This window comes from Pleurodeles waltl, chromosome 5, assembly GCF_031143425.1.
Source record: "Pleurodeles waltl isolate 20211129_DDA chromosome 5, aPleWal1.hap1.20221129, whole genome shotgun sequence".
NCBI classification, from domain to species: domain Eukaryota; kingdom Metazoa; phylum Chordata; class Amphibia; order Caudata; family Salamandridae; genus Pleurodeles; species Pleurodeles waltl.
The window spans coordinates 1771707978-1771724411 of NC_090444.1; the positions used below are offsets into that span (position 1 = coordinate 1771707978).

The 16434-nt window shown below is 46.0% G+C and overlaps 1 protein-coding gene across 1 annotated transcript in view; it reads right to left on the minus strand.

Annotated features, from left to right (window-relative positions):
- Positions 1–8600: 8600 nt before the first annotated feature.
- WDR43 (WD repeat domain 43) overlaps positions 8601–16434 on the minus strand; it is a 462775-nt gene continuing 454941 nt past the window's right edge. The window contains exons 16-18 of the mRNA XM_069236209.1: positions 12044–12113; positions 9816–9868; positions 8601–9717 (exon numbers count right to left, since the gene is read on the minus strand). Of these exons, the coding sequence (XP_069092310.1) occupies positions 9592–9717; positions 9816–9868; positions 12044–12113 (249 nt within the window). The 3' untranslated portion in view covers positions 8601–9591. The remainder of the gene's footprint in view (positions 9718–9815; positions 9869–12043; positions 12114–16434) is intronic.

Consider the following 16434-nt stretch of genomic DNA (forward strand, 5'->3'; position numbering starts at 1 on the left):
TGATGAAAGTGTTGACTACTCTGAGGTCTAGGATTGGTCTCAGTGTTTTGTCCTTCTTTGGTATCAGAAAGTACAGTGAGTAAACTCCTGTGTTTATTTGTGTGTTTGGCACTAATTCGATTGCATTATTTTGCAATAGTGCCTGCACTTCTATCTCTAGGAGATTGGAATGGTGTGTTGTTAAATTTTGTGCTTTTGGTGGTATGTTTGGAGGGAACTGTAGAAATTCTATGCAGTAACCATGTTGGATAATTGCTAGAACCCAAGTGTCTGTAGTGATTTTCTCCCATGCTCTGTAATAATGACCTATTCGTCCCCCCACTGGTGTTGTGTGGAGGGGGTGAGTGACATGTGAGTCACTGTTTAGTAGTAGGGGTTTTGGGGCTTTGGAATCTTCCTCTATTTCTAGGGAATTGCCCTCCTCTATATTGTCCCCGAAAACCTCCTCTATACTGTCCTTGGTAACTGGACGGTGTGGCTTGTGAGGTGCTGGCTTGTGTGCTTTGACCCCGAAACCCCCCTCGAAAGGGCGTTTTACGGAATGAGCTGTAATTCCCTCTGCTCTGCGGGGAGTAGAGTGCGCCCATGGCTTTGGCAGTGTCCGTATCTTTTTTGAGTTTCTCAATCGCTGTGTCCACTTCTGGACCGAACAGTTCTTTTTCATTAAAAGGCATATTGAGAACTGCTTGTTGAATCTCTGGTTTAAATCCAGACGTTCGGAGCCATGCATGCCTTCTGATAGTTACAGATGTATTAATTGTCCGTGCAGCTGTATCTGCAGCGTCCATGGAGGAGCGGATCTGGTTGTTGGAGATGGCCTGTCCCTCCTCAACCACTTGTTTTGCCCTATTTTGGAAGTCTTTGGGCAGATGTTCAATGAGATGTTGCATCTCGTCCCAGTGGGCTCTGTCATAGCGCGCAAGTAGTGCCTGGGAGTTCGCGATGCGCCACTGGTTTGCAGCTTGTGCTGCGACTCTCTTACCAGCTGCATCAAACTTACGGCTTTCTTTATCTGGGGGTGGTGCATCTCCAGATGTGTGAGAGTTGGCCCTTTTCCTAGCTGCTCCTACAACAACAGAGTCTGGTGGCAGCTGTGTTGTGATGAAAGCCGGGTCCGTAGGAGGCGGCTTATACTTTTTTTCCACCCTTGGTGTGATTGCCCTACTTTTGACCGGGTCCTTAAATATGTCTTTTGCGTGCCGGAGCATACCAGGGAGCATAGGCAGGCTTTGGTAGGAGCTGTGGGTGGAGGAGAGTGTGTTGAACAAGAAATCATCCTCGACCTGTTCTGAGTGGAGGCTTACGTTGTGAAATTGTGCTGCTCTAGCCACCACCTGAGAGTACGCGGTGCTGTCTTCTGGTGGAGATGGTTTTGTAGGGTATGCCTCTGGGCTGTTATCTGACACTGGGGCGTCGTATAGGTCCCATGCGTCCTGGTCTTGGTCACCCTGGCTCATGGTGGTGTGAGCTGGGGAGTGTGATGGCGTTTGTGCTGGTGAAACGTTAATCACGGGCGGAGGAGAGGGTGGTGGTGTAACTCTTTTCACCACTTTTGGTTGTGGTGCTTGTTCCGTCTGGAACTCCAACCTTCTCTTTCTCCTAATGGGGGGAAGGGTGCTTATTTTTCCTGTCCCCTGCTGAATGAAGATACGCTTTTGCGTATGGTCCGCATCAGTTGCTTGTAGCTCTTCCTCAAACCTATGCTTCTGCATTTGGGAGGTTAGCGAGTGCTCTTCTGTATAAGAGCCTGAAGCTGGGTCGCTTGCAGTTTGTTTCGGCATCGAAACTTTGTCTGCGTGTTTTTTCGGCTCCGAGGTGACTTTTTTCCTTTTCGGGGCCGAAACCTCTCGGCGTCGATCTGTTTCGGTGCCGCTGTCTCGGCGTCGAGCCGTGTCCACACCGGCATCTCGGTGTCGAGGCTTGTCTCCAGCACTTTCTCGGTCCCGAGAAGGCTGCGTGCCGGTGTCTCGACCGGAGTCGGACGATCTCGGCACTGTTTGGGCCTTTTTCGGTGCCGACGGTCGGTCACCGATCTTATGGGTTGAGCCATGGCCTGGTGGCAGTGGCGTCCCCTGGGCCTTGTAAATGTTTCTTTGTGTGGTTTTCGACGTCTTACTCACGGTTTGTGTATCGTCGAATCCTTCGGAGTCTGAGTCTTGGATCGAGAAGGTACCTTCCTCTTCCTGTTCCTCGAACTCCCGTCGGGCTGTCGGTGCGGACGCCATTTGAAGTCTTCTGGCTCGACGGTCTCGGAGTGTTTTTCGGGACCGGAACGCACGACAGGCCTCGCAGGTGTCTTCGCTGTGCTCAGGTGACAGGCACAGGTTGCAGACCAAGTGTTGGTCTGTGTAGGGGTATTTATTGTGGCATTTGGGGCAGAAACGGAACGGGGTCCGTTCCATCGGCGTTCTTCAGCACGCGGTCGGGCCGACCAGGCCCCGACGGAGGATCGAAAAACTACCCCGAAGGGCACCGGAGCTCTTCGATCTTCGATGCGGTGTTGAATCTAAGTACGCCGATCCCGAACGCAACAATACCGACGAAAATCTTCCGAAATTAACTATTTTTTCTGTTCCGAAACTCGGAGCGACAGGAACACGTCCGAACCCGATGGCGGAAAAAAAACAATCGAAGATGGAGTCGACGCCCATGCGCAATGGAGACAAAAGGAGGAGTCACTCGGTCCCGTGACTCGAAAGACTTCTTCGAAGAAAAACAACTTGTAACACTCCGGCCCAACACCAGATGGCGAGCTATTGCAGAACATGCGTATCTACAGCGACAGATGCCATCGAACGTACACCCTCAGCAGCACGGGGGCGGCTGGGTGCAGTGTGCAAACACACGTCGGGTTTCCAATGGAAATCAATGGGAGACCAAGGGGTCTCTTCAGCGATGCATGCAGGCAAGGGGGGGGGGGGGGGGGTTCGCTCCTTGGGGTAGCCACCACCTGGGCAAGGGAAGAGGGCCTCCTGGGGGTCACTCCTGCACTGGAGTTCCAATCTTTCAGGTCCTGGGGGGTGCGGGTGCAGAGTCTTTACAAGGCGTCGGGATCTGGGAAGCAGGCAGTCGCGGTCAGGGGGAGCCTCGGGATTCCCTCTGCAGGCGTCGCTGTGGGGGGTCAGGGGGGGCAACTCTGGCTACTCACAGTCTCGTAGTTGTCGGGGAGTCCTCCCTGAAGTGTTGTTTTTCCACAATTCGAGCCGGGTGTGTCAGGTGCAGAGTAGCAAGTCTCACGCTTCCGGCGGGAAACGCAGTTGTCTTGAAGTTGCTCCTTTGAAACAAATTTGCAGTCTTGGGTGAACAGGGCCGCTGTCCTTGGGAGTTTCTTGGTCCTTCTAGAGCAGGGCAGTCCTTTGAGGATTCAGAGGTCGCTGGTCCCTGGGGAAAGCGTCTCTGGAGCAGTGTCTTTAGAAGTGGGGAGACAGGCCGGTAGAGCTGGGGCCAAAGCAGTTGGTGTCTCAGTCTTCTCTGCAGGGTTTTTCAGCTTAGCAGTCCTCTTCTTCTTAGGTTGCAGGAATCTGAGTTCCTAGGTTCTGGGGAGCACTTAAATACTAAATTTAAGGGTGTGTTTAGGTCTGGGGGGTTAGTAGCCAATGGCTACTAGCCCTGAGGGTGGGTACACCGTCTTTGTGCCTCCTCCCCAGGGGAGGGGGTCACATTCCTATCGCTATTGGGGGAATCCTCCATCTGCAAGATGGAGGATTTCTAAAAGTCAGAGTCACCTCAGGACACCTTAGGGGCTGTCCTGACTGGCCAGTGACTCCTTGTTATTCTCATTATCTCCTCCTGCCTTGCCGCCAAAAGTGGGGCCGTGGCAGGAGGGGGCGGGCAACTCCACTAGCTGGAGTGCCCTGTGGTGCTGTAACAAAGGGGGTGAGCCTTTGAGGCTTACCGCCAGGTGTTCCAGTTCCTGCAGGGGGAGGTGTGAAGCACCTCCACCCAGTACAGGCTTTGTTACTAGCCACAGAGTGACAAAGGCACTCTCCCCATGTGGCCATTAACATGTCTCGAGTGTGGCAGGCTGCTAAAACCAGTCAGCCTACACGGGTAGTTGGTTAACGTTTCAGGGGGCACCTCTAAGGTGCCCACTGGGGTGTATGTTGCAATAAAATGTACACTGGCATCAGTGTGCATTTATTGTGCTGAGAAGTTTGATACCAAACTTCCCAGTTTTCAGTGTGACCATTATGGTGCTGTGGAGTTCGTGTTTGACAGACTCCCAGACCATATACTCTTATGGCTACCCTGCACTTACAATGTCTAAGGTTTTGCTTAGACACTGTAGGGGCATAGTGCTCATGCACTTATGCCCTCGCCTATGGTATAGTGCACCCTGCCTTAGGGCTGTAAGGCCTGCTAGAGGGGTGACTTATCTATACTGCATAGGCAGTGTGAGGTTGGCATGGCACCCTGAGGGGAGTGCCATGTCGACTTACTCGTTTTGTCCTCACCAGCACACAAAAGCTGGCAAGCAGTGTGTCTGTGCTGAGTGAGGGGTCCCCAGGGTGGCATAAGACATGCTGCAGCCCTTAGACGCCTTCCCTGGCATCAGGGCCCTTGGTACCAGGGGTACCAGTTACAAGGGACTTACCTGGATGCCAGGGTGTGCCAATTGTGAAAACAAAAGTACAGGTTAGGGAAAGAACACTGGTGCTGGGGCCTGGTTAGCAGGCCTCAGCACACTTTCAAATCAAAACTTAGCATCAGCAAAGGCAAAAAGTCAGGGGGTAACCATGCCAAGGAGGCATTTCCTTACACTGACCACCAAAGACGGGTTCCGGCCACGGGCATCAATTTTGCTGGTGAGGCCAATAGTGAGCATGGCAAACGGTGCTCCTGGATTTATTAAAATCAGAGAATATCCGTGGGACTACAGGACGGCTATATGAATATATGCCTTCTGCAGGTCCAAGAAAACAATCCAGTTGCATGGACAGACAGGATTAGGGCCAGCATAAGAAATTTGAATTGGTCATTCTGCAGGAAGGCATGCAGGGGCTTGAGGTTCAGAATATGCCCCATACTGCCTCCCTTCTTCGAAACGAAGAAAGTGTGGCAACCCCCTCCTCTTTCCAAGTCTGCACACCCTTCTTGATAGCACTTTTAAGGGGGAGAACAGCTGCACCTCCTGCAACAGAACGGACAGGTACTCATTGGGAATCCACTGCGGTGTGGGAAGAATAGTTGGCAGGGCAGAAGGAAAAGAGAGCATAGCCATTTTGAACTAGTTACAAGACACATCTTTCTCACCTGATGGATTGCCAGACAGGGAGAAAATGTTTCATCGTTCCTTTTCCCACTTGGGCATGTGCCGCTAAAGACAAACTAAATGGATACAATGGCCGTTGTAGCAGAGGAAAAAGAGATGTAGGACTAATTCCTTGCAGGCCTACATGCTAAACCCACATCCATGGCCTCAAAAGGACTCCAGTGCCTGCTTTGCTGGGTGGGAAGGCAGTCTGTCTATATGCCAGTGCCCTGGAGTAACCATTAGCATTCCTGAAGCAATGTTGGAACTGTCTAACAGGGCTCAACACTCCCAAGTAGCGCAATGGTGCTCTACTATCGTAACGCATTCTAGTACAGAGTTTGCCCTCTCACTGAAAAGGTGGGACCTATTAAAGGGCATTTCCATGAGAGAAAGTCCAAAGTCCTGGTCATCCAAAGAAAATCCAGTAGAAAGCATCCACACTTGTCGAAGTATGACACTAGTATCAATTGCCCTTTCCAGGCAAAACCTGGTGTCCAGAAATGCACGGACATTTGGCCACATCCTGTCCATCGTGAATCGCCTAAGCCAGAGAGGCAATTAGGTCTTCCCAGACTGCCAGCAAGATCCTGTTAGCTAAGTCCTAGAGGACATGCAAATAAACTATTTGGAGTAGTAGTTGGAACTTAATTAGAATGCACCTTACTGGTTGAGATTGGCATAATAAGCCTCTATGGAGTGGAATACCTGGGTAATACATCAGGATGATCAAGCACCAGCCTGTGACATCTACCCACCTGGCTACTCAAGGGCAGATGAGAACAAGGCTTTTACCAAATAGTCACCACATCAAAATATTAGTGAGAGCTTCACTAAAGGGAAGTAACGGTTCAGAAGTATCTGGTCCAGGCTGCAAGAGCTCTGTTAGGACATTTGTTTTGGTCTCAACAGCAGGTAGCTGTAATTTTAATGCCTGAGCCGTGCTCTGGACCACCACTACATAAGAAGCACTCTTCATTTGGTGACTCAAGCGGCAAGTCAAGCTTAATTGTATCTCTGGTGCAATGTCAAGCCCAATGGCATTCTGTAAACAAATCTATAAGGTGTCTGGCAGTATAGAGCGAGGGGAGCAAGCCATCACCATCACCCTGGGGTGCGACATCCTCTGGCATAGTATCAGTCAGAACCAACACAACAATGGAGCCTCTGCTGATAGATGCGACAAGGCAGAGGCACCGGAGTAGACACAGGTTGCATGACGACCAGTCACCCTTTTGTAATTTCGTAGCGGAACAGTGGTCGGGCCCGAGCCAAAGTCAGTTTGGTGCTTGACATTGGAGTCAGCACAGAGCTCATTTCCTGCACCGGTGGCGCTAACATCAGCACCAGGGTAGCCCAAACAAGAGTGGATCTCTGGCATGGAGTCGAGGTCTGTACAGGAATCAGTACAGGCCTTGTAATGGGTACCAGGAAAACAGACAGTGCTGGGGTGGACTGTGGCGGTAACTGAACTGTGAGCCTCTGTGTATCCGTGGGGCCTAAATGCATGCCAGAGGGTTCCAGAAGCGCCCCAAGTATTTGCAGCATGACCTCTTTGAAGGCCTTTATCTCTGGTGGGGTTGACAACAGCTTGGGAAATTAGTGGCACGTCGGGATGAGCTGAGGAATCTGTTCAGTGGGTGAGATCTCAAAAGGGTAAAATTGTGATTCCTGCAGCTTCTCTTTGGAGTCAGAGTGGCAGAATGGGATTGAGTGCTTTCGCTTTCTTATACTTGCGCTTGGACTTCCCGGAGAACTTAGAGCATTTACTTGAACTGTTTCAAGTCCACAACATGGATTGGGACATGTATAGTTTCACCTTCTGGTCTCATTACTTTTGCGTGAGGATGTCGCACTTCCTCATGGCTTCAAGCTGTGGACCAAGCCCAGACATCGACGTCACAACTCGTAACTGTCCTTGACCAACAGATGCATAGCCTGAAAACTACTGGTTTAGTGTGGAAATCATTCCCTCCTACTCAGGAGAAATCGTTAAGCAGTGAGAAAAATTTAGAAAGTTGGGAGCAAAGTTCCGGATCTACATTGGAATGTAGATAAAGAAAGGCACTGTCAGCGTGCAGAGGTGGCATTTGTATGCAACTCTATCACGTCCGGAGCAGCATGGAACCCACACAGTGCTACCTAGCTTCACGTGGGAGCACTGCTATAAAACGTTTCCAGATCCAGTATGGCCCTGGGCAGTATTCTAATGGGGAGGAATCTGTGGTTAGAAGCATTTGTCAAAAAGATTACTTTGGCAAACCCCTTGTCCCCCAAATATAAAACTTCAGAAGGACATTCGTAAATCAAACATGTACATCCAATACAAAACCAAACAGCCAAACACCAGCACACATAATAAAATATAATCAATTGGTTCCTCAAGGTCAGCAACAGACGTCATCCTAATGGTTTAACGTAGTCTACAGGTTCCTACTGCACCAAACGACATCTCAGTATGATATGTGACACTATCAGCCAACAAGACCAAGAATAATGTTTGGCATACTGGCCATCTTTTACAGGACCGCCAAGCCCCTGGCTCCAGTGGGCCTTGGTCTAACGCTTTTCCCCTTGGCGAGTGGCGATGCATAAAATTAGGCACTTCATAGAAAACTGTGAAATTCAGTACGTACGACTACCACCGGCATACAGTAGTAAGCTGCATTGGCAGCTTGTACAGAACAAGGAAAGGGCGCACACTCCGGACTAAACAAGATCCTATACCCAGCTATAAGAATCTGGTAGATGTCGCTTGCAACAAAAATGATGTAGTTAATCCATCTTCGCAACCAAGTCAAAGTGCTATGGATCGAGTTCCTGGAAGAGAAGTCACAGACAGCTATTAAATGCTGATTCAGGAAAAGCCTATGGCTGACTGAGATCCAACATTCTCTGAAACGGAGAAAAGATGCACATAAGCAGAATAAAGGCATAGGGCAAGAAGTAGGGCCATGCTTGCACCCTAAACTGCTTTAAGTTATGAATGCTCTAGTCCAGTGGTTCCCAACCTTTTCACTTCTGTGGACCCCCATTTTATCAACACTGGAGCCCGGGGACCCCCACTGAATCATTATTGGAACCGGGGGACCACCACTGAGTCAATACTGATAGCTGGGACCTAATATTACCTTTTTTAAGCTGCCGCGGAACCCCTGACGAGGCTTAGCGGACCACAATGGGTCCCCGGCCCACAGGTTGGGAACCACTGCTCTAGTCCTTTGAATTGACATTCCTTGAGTCTGGAAAAGGAGCCTAGACAAGCCAATACACTTTATAAACCCACTGGAGTCAACTTCCAACCGGAATGTATCATTCAACACTCTGAAAAATACCACATCATAATACGTTAAAGGAGAATTATATTTATTCACTTTACAAAGAAGGTGGTAGTTAGTTGCCATAAACACCTCTATTTATAGACAAATATACTGTACATTATAACGGTGGCTGTCTGGTTCAAGCTTCCTGTAGTTTGCTTTTAAAAAACGTGTCCATACTGCTTCAGCTTTCATCAGATGAGAAAATTGTAATCCTAACGGCCACCCACTGATTAAAAAAAATAGAGTCCACAGTATTATGGGTGTTTTTGCATTATATATTCACAAGCAGAAATACACCTTAAACTCAAAACAAGTCTCTTTTGGCCATATTTAAACTTACTGTATTTATATACAGGCTCAGTTACTTTAAAAAAAATAACGGATCCGCTGATAATTTTTTTTTTTTTGTTTTAAGGACAAAAAGCAAAATACCTTAATTTGTACATAAATATAAAAATCTGAGTCTGATTAAAAAGGAAACAGCCCAGGTCTTCCATTTCAAAGAAAATAAAAACCTGGATCGTAAATGAGCACAACGCAGAAAACAAATTGATAGTGATTTCAAATACTACGAAAATATTTTTTGTAGGAGAAAAGCTGAATGACCATCTGTAACTGCTACATGAAGCGAACTGTATAAACACCATCTGAATGATTTGTCTTTTCACAAAATTTGCAAACACCACATTTAGTCTGATTCAAAACTTTCTCCCATTGTAGCAGTGGTAAGCAATTTATTCAACCTACAAATTAAGTTTCCACCAAATGGGGTATAGTTTGACCACAGGTCAAATTAACATTGCTTGTTTGTGGCATAGGATACCTGGGCAAGAGGAGAGGAAAAAGGCCAGCGTGGTCAAACAGTCTGGATACTAAGACAAGAACTGAGCATTCCAAGAATCACTCCTGCAGAAATATTGGGCTCAGATCAGCTGAATAGGGTTTGACTAATTGTTCCATAAGCTGGGGCCCTGCTTGTCCATTTCTTCCACTACACAAAGGAAAAGGAGACTTTTGTTACTCTTCTTCGCTTTCATTTCCTGGATCAGAATCCCCATTGATTCCTTTGTCAATATGCATGTCTTGGTCATTGTCAGATTGTTCTTCGTGTTCCACATCATCCTCTTCTTCCACCCAGTTGTCCTAAAACGAAATACAGCACAGTGCAAGTTGACTTTTGCAAGAACAGAGTTCATCTGTACCCGTGTGAAGTGTGTGGAAGTCTAATTATCAATACTTACGTCGGAATCTTTCTCTGCAACCATTTCATCATCGGATTCTTCCTCAGAAGACTCTACAATGGAAATCAAACATTGTAACCACCAAAAGACAACGGGAAGGTTTCGAAATTTCAGCATGGGTGGCAATCCAAGGGTGTTGTGTCCCATTACACCAAAACACAACGTGTTGGAGACCATGATCAAGACGTAACCAACCGGCATGTAAATCTGAATCTGAGCCCATGAAGACTCATTCCCCCCTAAATCGGAGGTTTCCACATTACTGCCAAATCTACATCCTTCAACACCAGCTCCTAAAGCAGAGCGGCACTGCAACCAAGGACCAACTCATGAAAAGCTCAGATTTGTCACTGCGCATTGAGTTAAATGGTTAGTAGCACAACTCTAACACACTTCTCTATTGATGTCATAATCAAGGCAAACCCCAATGAAACTGCATGTTTTAATAGAATATTTGAGTTTGAACAAGCCACTGCTGATTCACAGAACGTTTAGTCACAATAAGTTACATATTTCAAGCCTGTCAAATCTCAGCAATTGCACAAACGCTCCAGATGTGCTACAAGGGCAAAAACTGGCACGTAACCACTGCTAATGGCCCAACCCTGGCCCTGCATATGATCTGAATCAAAATGATAAAATGAAGTCTGAATAACTAAAGAAGTGTTTGGAATGACATGTCCATTGGAACCTCACCATGGCATGAAGTGCTGTAATATAACAATGAGAGATTTTGAACATCTTGGAAGCACTGAAAATCCACATAGAAAATGGAAAAAATAATACTGCAGAGGGAGCTACTTGATTATGGCTAGACAAGGAGGAACAAAAGCACCAACAGGCAATAGAAATTAAAACAGTTACGAATTACAGTTGAAAAGACAAGCATGTAGTACAAACAAATTGAGCAAAGGAAAAGGAAAAACAGGTAAGAAGAGAAGAAATCTGCATTAACTCAATCGAGATTATAAGGAGATACATTTTTTTCAAATTAAAAAACGTAGCGAAGAACTTTCTAAAAAGGAGTGAACAAGAAATTAAGGTTGCATTATTAAAATGGTAGTTAACGGGGGCGGGGAGAGATTTAAATGTGATGTCAAACGGAAACAACCTGTTTCAATTAATATGTGTATTACCCTTATGTTTCAGTAGACATAAGGATGTTAAGAGTTGAAATGCAATGTGCTATCTGAAGCTCCTGTGATAAACAAAATTTAATGAAAATATTGTTTAACAAAATGTCTAAAGGCGCAGGTGATGAACCTACAGTTAGACACCAAAGCAGTACCTCAAACAAGGTGGAGGGCCTGAGAGTGGATTTACGCCAGGAAGCCTTCCATGACAGCAGGCAAAATGGCCTCAATGCGGACTTGTCGTAAAAGGTATGGCAGTTGAAGGTGTTCACATATGTCAATGTGGGAGACTAGCATATATCCAACACTGCAAAACCCTTTACCAAAGCTGTTATGGCAGCATTTGGCTCTGGTGGAAAATACCCAAAGGCCTTCAGCAGTCTTTTTTTTGGTCAGGACTTAACATGTCTTTATGCACAGGCTGATGCACATTGACAAGGTTTGTTTCTTAACTGCTTTGTCCTTCTTAGCACTAGCTAAGTTGATAAAAAGCTGGCCATCCACCCAGTGCGCTTGTGTGTGCTTAATCAAAAACCAGGATGTTTTTTGGATTGAGTCAATGAAGCTTCTCCTCCTCAGACGGTTGATACCATGTGCAGAACTCCGGGACAGTGATGTCCTGTCACACATAAGAGATACCAGTTTTAGCAATAACAAAGCACAAGTTCACAGTACCAATTAACAGAGGTTGCACTGAAAGCAGTGGGAGATTTATGCAAGACCCTTCAAAAAAGCATCACAACTGGTGACTTGAATAAAGATCAGACAAACGTTAAAAGGCTGAAACGGCTGGCAAATAACCTTTAACAGTACCCACCCAAAAACCTTGCTGGGTTTGCCAGAGATAGAACGAATAATGACACCTCTGACATGGAGAATGAAGTTGACACACTGCACCAGGCCACAAACTTTGCCCAAAGACTGAATAAATATCCGTCAGAACCTGTGATTTTCAGATATGGTGCTGCAACCCAGAAGTTCATAGGCCATTTCAACAAAGTTGAAGAAAAAAAGCTGAAATAATTATATTCTTTATCTTTTTTTAGTGCATGCCATTGTACAGGCGTTCCTAGCTCACTGGAAATCTTCACTTACCTTCTTCATACACTAATTTAGCAGTTTGATTTATATCAGCCGATGCTTGCGTTTTCTCAGATGCTGCAACCTGTAGGGAATTAATATATTTTCAGATGCCAAAGTAATTAAGCAGTAAGGCATACATATTTAATACATTATTTGAACCTAATGTTATGTATGTTTTGTTAGCCGATTAATAATGAAAATGTCACTTACCCAGTGTACATCTGTTCGTGGCATCAGTCGCTGTAGATTCGCATGTTTTGCATAGCTCGCCATCTGGTGTTGGGTCGGAGTGTTACAAGTTGTTTTTCTTCGAAGAAGTCTTTCGAGTCACGGGACCGAGTGACACCTCCTTTTGTCTCCATTGCGCATGGGCGTCGACTCCATCTTCGATTGTTTTTCCCCGCAGAGGGTGAGGTAGGAGTTGTATTGTAGTAATAGTGGCCATGCAATGGAGTGACTAAGTATGTACCTATTTAAGGTTAAAATAATATATATACAAATAGTTGAAGGTACCTTCCGAACTGCTACAGGCTCCCGGGGAGGCGGGTGGGCACATGCTAATCTACAGCGACTGATGCCACGAACAGATGTACACTGGGTAAGTGACATTTTCAGTTCGATGGCATCTGTCGCTGTAGATACGCATGTTTTGCATAGACTAGTAAGCAGTTATCTCCCCAAAGCGGTGGCTCAGCCTGTAGGAGTGGGAGTAGTCTGAAACAATGTTCTTAATACGGCTTGACCTACTGTGGCTTGTTGTGCGGATAACACGTCTACACAGTAGTGCTTGGTGAATGTGTGAGGCGTAGACCATGTGGCTGCCTTACATATTTCTTGCATTGGGATGTTTCCTAGAAAATCCATGGTAGCACCTTTCTTTCTGGTTGAGTGTGCCCTTGGTGTAATGGGCAGTTGTCGTTTAGCTTTAAGGTAGCAGATTTGGATGCATTTAACTATCCATCTGGCTATACCTTGTTTTGATATTGGGTTTTCTGCATGAGGTTTTTGGAATGCAATAAATAGCTGTTTAGTTTTCCTGATGCTTTGTGGTCTGTCAATGTAATACATTAATGCTCTTTTGACATCTAAAGTATGTAGTGCCCTCTCAGCTACGGAATCTGGCTGTGGGAAGAACACTGGAAGTTCCACTGTTTGATTTAGATGGAACGGTGAAATAACTTTTGGTAGAAATTTAGGATTAGTCCTTAGGACGACCTTATTTTTGTGTAGTTGTATAAAAGGTTCTTGTATTGTAAACGCCTGAATCTCGCTTACTCTTCTTAGAGAGGTAATGGCGATGAGAAATGCAACCTTCCATGTTAGGAACTGTATTTCGCAGGAGTGCATGGGTTCAAAAGGTGGACCCATAAGTCTAGTTAAGACAACATTGAGGTTCCATGAAGGAACAGGGGGTGTTCTTGGTGGAATAATTCTTTTAAGGCCCTCCATGAATGCTTTAATGACGGGTATCCTATATAGGTAAGTTGAATAGGTAGGCTGCAGGTATGCAGATATTGCTGCAAGGTGTATTTTAATGGAAGAGAAAGCTAGGTTAGATTTTTGTAAGTGAAGCAAGTAACCCACTACATGTTTTGGGGTTGCGTGTAATGGTTGGATTTGATTAATATGGCAGTAGCAAACAAACCTCTTCCATTTACTGGCATAGCAGTGCCTGGCCTTCTGGCTTGCTTTATGACTTCCATACATTCTTGGGTAAGTTGTAAGTGTCCGAATTCTAGGATTTCAGGAGCCAGATTGCTAGATTCAGCGATGCTGGATCTGGGTGTCTGATCTTTTGGTTGTGTTGTGTTAACAGATCCGGCCTGTTGGGCAGTTTGATGTGGGGTACTACTGATAGGTCTAGCAGCGTTGTGTACCAGGGTTGCCTTGCCCAAGTTGGTGCTATTAATATGAGTTTGAGTTTGTTTTGACTGAGTTTGTTTACCAGATGAGGAAGGAGAGGGAGAGGAGGAAAAGCGTAGGCAAATATCCCTGACCAGTTCATCCATAGGGCATTGCCGTGGGACTGCCTGTGTGGGTATCTGGATGCGAAGTTTTGGCATTTTGCGTTCTCTTTTGTTGCAAACAAGTCTATTTGAGGTGTTCCCCAGAGCGTGAAGTAAGTGTTCAGAATTTGGGGGTGAATTTCCGATTCGTGGACCTGTTGGTGATCTCGAGAGAGATTGTCTGCGAGTTGATTCTGAATCCCTGGGATAAATTGTGCTATTAGGCGAATTTTGTTGTGAATTGCCCAACGCCATATCTTTTGTGCCAGCAGGCTCAATTGCGTTGAGTGCGTTCCCCCTTGTTTGTTTAGATAATACATTGTTGTCATGTTGTCTGTTTTGACGAGAATGTATTTGTGAACTATTATTGGTTGAAAAGCCTTTAGTGCTTGAAAAACTGCTAGCAGTTCTAGGTGATTTATATGCAGTTTTGTTTGATGTACGTTCCATTGTCCTTGTATGCTGTGTTGATCGAGGTGTGCTCCCCACCCTGTCATGGAAGCATCTGTTATTACGTATTGTGGCACTGGGTCTTGGAAAGGCCGCCCTTTGTTTAAATTTATATTGTTCCACCATAGAAGCGAGAGGTAAGTTTGGTGGTCTATTAACACCAGATCTATAAGGTGACCCTGTGCTTGTGACCACTGTGATGCTAGGCACTGTTGTAAGGGCCTCATGTGCAGTCTTGCGTTTGGGACAATGGCTATGCATGAAGACATAATGCCTAGGAGTTGTAATATCATCTTTGCTTGTATTCTTTGTGTTGGATACATGCGTTGTATGATGTTGTTGAAATTTTGAATTCTTTGTGGACTTGGAGTGGCCACTCCTATTATTGTGTTTATTATGGCTCCTAGGTATTGTTGTACCTTGCATGGCAGAATGTTGGATTTTGCGAAGTTGACTGTGAACCCTAGTTTGTAGAGGGTTTGTATGATTTGATTTGTGTGGTGTGAGCACGTTATTAACGAATGGGTCTTGATTAGCCAGTCGTCTAGATACGGGAATACATGTATTTGCTGCCTTCTGATGTGTGCAGTGACTACTGCTAGACATTTGGTAAAGACTCTTGGTGCGGTTGTTAAACCGAAAGGCAGTACCTTGAATTGGTAGTGTATTCCTTTGAATACAAACCTTAGGTATTTCCTGTGCGATGGATGTATTGGTATATGGAAATACGCGTCTTTGAGGTCTAATGTTGTCATGTAGTCGTGTAGTTTCAGCAATGGTAACACTTCTTGTAGTGTGACCATGTGAAAGTGGTCTGATTTGATGTATGTGTTTAGTATTCTTAGGTCTAGGATTGGTCATAGCGTTTTGTCCTTCTTTGGTATTAAGAAGTACAGTGAATAAACTCCTGTGTTTATTTGTGTATTTGGTACTAACTCGATTGCATTCTTTTGCAATAGTGCTTGAACTTCTATCTCCAGGAGCTCGGAATGATGTTTTGATAAATTTTGTGCTCTCGGTGGTATGTTTGGAGGGAATTGTAGAAATTCTATGCAATAACCATTTTGGATAATTGCTAGAACCCAAGTGTCTGTAGTGATCTCCTCCCATGCTTTGTAATAATGACCTATTCTTCCCCCCCACTGGTGTTGTGTGGAGGGGGTGAGTGACATGTGAGTCACTGCTTAGTTGTATGGGTTTTGGGGCTTTGAAATTTTCCCCTATTCCTAGGGAATTGCCCTCCTCTATATTGGCCCCGAAAGCCTCCCCTGTACTGTCCCTGGTAACTGGATGTTGTTGCCTGTGAGGTACTGGCTTGTGTGGCCTGACCCCGAAACCCCCCTCTAAAGGGTGTTTTGCGGAAGGTGCTGTAATTTCCTCTGCTCTGCGGGGAGTAGAGTGCGCCCATGGCTTTAGCAGTGTCCGTGTCTTTTTTAAGTTTCTCAATCGCCGTGTCCACTTCTGGACCGAACAGTTCTTTTTCGTTGAATGGCATATTGAGAACTGCCTGCTGAATCTCTGGTTTAAACCCAGACGTTCGTAGCCATGCATGCCTTCTGATGGTCACAGATGTATTTATTGTTCTTGCAGCTGTGTCTGCTGCATCCATGGAGGAGCGTATCTGGTTGTTTGAAATGTTCTGTCCTTCATCAACCACTTGCTTTGCCCTCTTTTGTAGGTCTTTGGGTAGATGTTCAATGAGATGTTGCATCTCATCCCAATGGGCTCTGTCATAGCGCGCAAGTAGTGCCTGAGAGTTAGCGATGCGCCACTGGTTTGCAGCTTGTGCTGCGACTCTTTCCAGCTGCATCGAACTTGCGGCTTTCCTTATCTGGGGGTGGTGCATCCCCAGATGTGTGGGAGTTGGCCCTTTTCCTAGCTGCTCCTACAACGACAGAATCTGGTGGCAGCTGTGTAGTGATGAAAATAGGGTCTGTAGGAGGCGCT